General features: G+C 34.8%; 1 protein-coding gene across 1 annotated transcript; it reads right to left on the bottom strand.

Annotated features, from left to right (window-relative positions):
• Nucleotides 1-261: 261 nt before the first annotated feature.
• On the bottom strand, nt 262-2751 carry LOC107736778 (tumor susceptibility gene 101 protein-like; the record flags this gene model as incomplete). Its single annotated transcript, XM_016548131.1, has 5 exons — nt 2618-2751; nt 2318-2481; nt 2104-2230; nt 1913-1973; nt 262-359 (listed from the first exon to the last, which is right to left on the bottom strand). Coding segments are annotated over exons 1-5 (562 nt in total), but the record flags the coding sequence as incomplete, so codon positions are not given.
• Nucleotides 2752-2853: the final 102 nt, after the last annotated feature.

Consider the following 2853-nt stretch of genomic DNA (forward strand, 5'->3'; position numbering starts at 1 on the left):
GAAATTGTGATACATATTTTTCTGGTTCTTTGATGAATAGAAAGTTCAAAATAACAGCATTTATCTGAAATGTTGATCTTTTGTGTCATTATAAATGCCTTTACTGCTACTTTTGATCAATTTAATACATCCTTCAATTTTTTTTTTAATAGTAGTGTACTTGATTTTGAGACTGATGCAAGTTTAGAAATGCATGATTTATTAGTGTCTTACTGGATTCTTGATTTCACTACTAATTTAACATGTAAGATGCTTGCTCACCCACTGTAGTGACAGAAGACACTGGGGTGTAGAGAGAGGAGCCTGAGGTAGTGGGGTATCCAGGGCCTACTGCAGGATAAGGGTAGCCCTGAAATCCACTGGCAGACAGAAAGAAAGAAAATATATATAGTCAAATTTCATTGGCATCTACACAGCAAGGTTTAATGCAATGACACATACCTAACAATTTGTCCCATCTCTTTATATGCACTTTAGACACAGCAGTCTGTGTTTACATTAATCACGTGTCACAAGCCTGTTAGTGATCTAGCGTAGTTAGAACTTTTTATCAGTAGTAAACAAGTTGCTAAACGTCACCAAAAATGACATTATTTTACACGTCCTATATCTTCGAAATATCTACAAAAAAGTACAAGAATGCAATTATTTTTTCAAAGAAGGAAATACGATTCTATTCATGATTCATTACAGGAACTCTAATGTATTCCTTACCCTTGCATGAGCACCTCCGAGCGGCGATTTCAAACTAGATCTAGCCTGATTATATTCTGGTTAAGCCTTCATTCAAAACAAAAGACTGAATGCATCAGTGCACATCTATTTAGAAAATGTATTGTGAATGAAAGACACGTTTGTTCTTTTCCTCCTATTCTCTTCTGGAAGTACTGGAGATGTTCACTCAAACCATGTATTATGCAGGAGTTTGCTTATTCAGCTTAATAATAAATTCCTTCACATTGTTTCATGTGTGCACAAAACTTGCTTTGAGTGTATTGCAATTTTCACGAGTTTGTCAGTAACTTATGTTGCTTTTACCTGTGTGTATTTTGATTTACAGTATGCAGCTTGGTATAAAAAACAAATGTCCTTTGCAGAAAAATGCATGCTTGACATTTCTCAACTGCTTGTTATCTAAGAGCTACAGTATTACATGCACAGATATAAAAGAACAACAATCATGAGATATTGTGCCATAAGAGGAGAATTGGATACGAGTGTTTAGACATAGGTCAAATGAGATATCAGATAAGTATTGGATTTAGAACCACATATGAAAGGACGCCAAAATCCTATGTTTTTTGCTGTCTAAATGCATGTAACAAGATCTGATCTGTGGCAGATGTCTGAGAAATACACTACCATTCAAAAGTGAAGCCTTAAGCTCACTAATGCTGCATTTATTTAACAAGAATACTGTAAAACAGTCATTTTTGATATTATTACAATTTAAAATAAATGTATTTATATTTTAATATATTTTATGTTAATATATATGTTGTATATATTTTACAACATTATATTATGTTGGCAAAGCTGAATTTTCAGCAGTCATTACATCAGTCTTAGTGTCACATGATCCTTCAGAAAACATTCTAATATGCCGATTTGCCGCTCAAGAAACGTCTTAATATTATCAATGTTGAAAACGGCTATGCTGCTTAATATTTTTTTTTAGAAACTGTGATACATTTTTTCAGAATTCTTTGATGAATAGATAGTTCAAAAACAGCATTTATTTTAACTAGAATTATCAAAAACACTATAAATGTCTTTGTTGTCACTTTTGATAAATTTAATGTATCCTTGCTGAATAAAAGTATTAATTTCTTTTAGAGATAAAAACATACTTCTTTTGAATGGTAGTGTATATATGTAGGAATTGGTTGATTGGCACACTGAAAGCACTTACCCTGGATTGGCAGAGTGACCCTGACCATAAGGCAACCCTGGTGTGCTTGGCATGTAAGAAGCTGGAAAAACATTGAATTGTATGATTACTGCTAATTCCCAAAGTCAAAATGCTCTTTCAAAATGTTACATAAATCTTAAAATACGTTTTCTTTTAGATCAGACATAAGTCAAACATAAGTCTACACTCACTGTTAGGTGGGCCTGCTGCTGGGAATGCTGGGTAAGTTGCCTGAGTGGTGGGCCGTGCGAAAACAGGTGGTTCTTCTCCAAACACTACAATCATCACCTGGATCAGTCCTAACAATTCAGACTGGGGCTAAAATAGACAAAAACAAACAAAAAGTAGGTTTATGTCCTCCTAATTTAAACATACAAAGATAAAAAGGAAAAAAAAGACACTCACAGGTTTCCATTCATGCAGGTATGGGAGGTAAATCTTTCCATTGGCATCAACGTGTTTCCCTGTTTTTATCATCATGGCACTTGTGGGTTTGACAAAACAGATGGGAGGGTTGTAGGGATATGTGTCTAGAAGCCACAGGCAGATGGGAATGTTGTACACATTTCCTATAGAAGAGGAATATATTAAATAGGGAAAAGGGTCCAACATAAAGAAATGACTCATCTGGATACAGCTGGATTGCTAAATAGGTCTGAGGAGTGGAGAAACTCAAACGCTTCTTGAAAGCAGTGCTCTCTGTACCTCGGTAGCTTACTGGCACCGTTCCTGCGAGACTCAATAGCTCTTTGGTGGAGCCATCATTGAACACTGAAATAAAGAAAACAAAATGAGTGCAGGGCAACACATAATGCATACCTGTATATTTACTATACAAATGGAACTGGTGTCATTCAGAAAAATCAGAGGATTAAACAAAACATTTACACAGCTTGCGGCAGAATTTATTCATAACACAAAAAAATACTTAAAGTATCATC

This window comes from Sinocyclocheilus rhinocerous, unplaced genomic scaffold, assembly GCF_001515625.1.
Source record: "Sinocyclocheilus rhinocerous isolate Xijiao unplaced genomic scaffold, SAMN03320098_v1.1 C36971907, whole genome shotgun sequence".
Classification (NCBI taxonomy): domain Eukaryota; kingdom Metazoa; phylum Chordata; class Actinopteri; order Cypriniformes; family Cyprinidae; genus Sinocyclocheilus; species Sinocyclocheilus rhinocerous.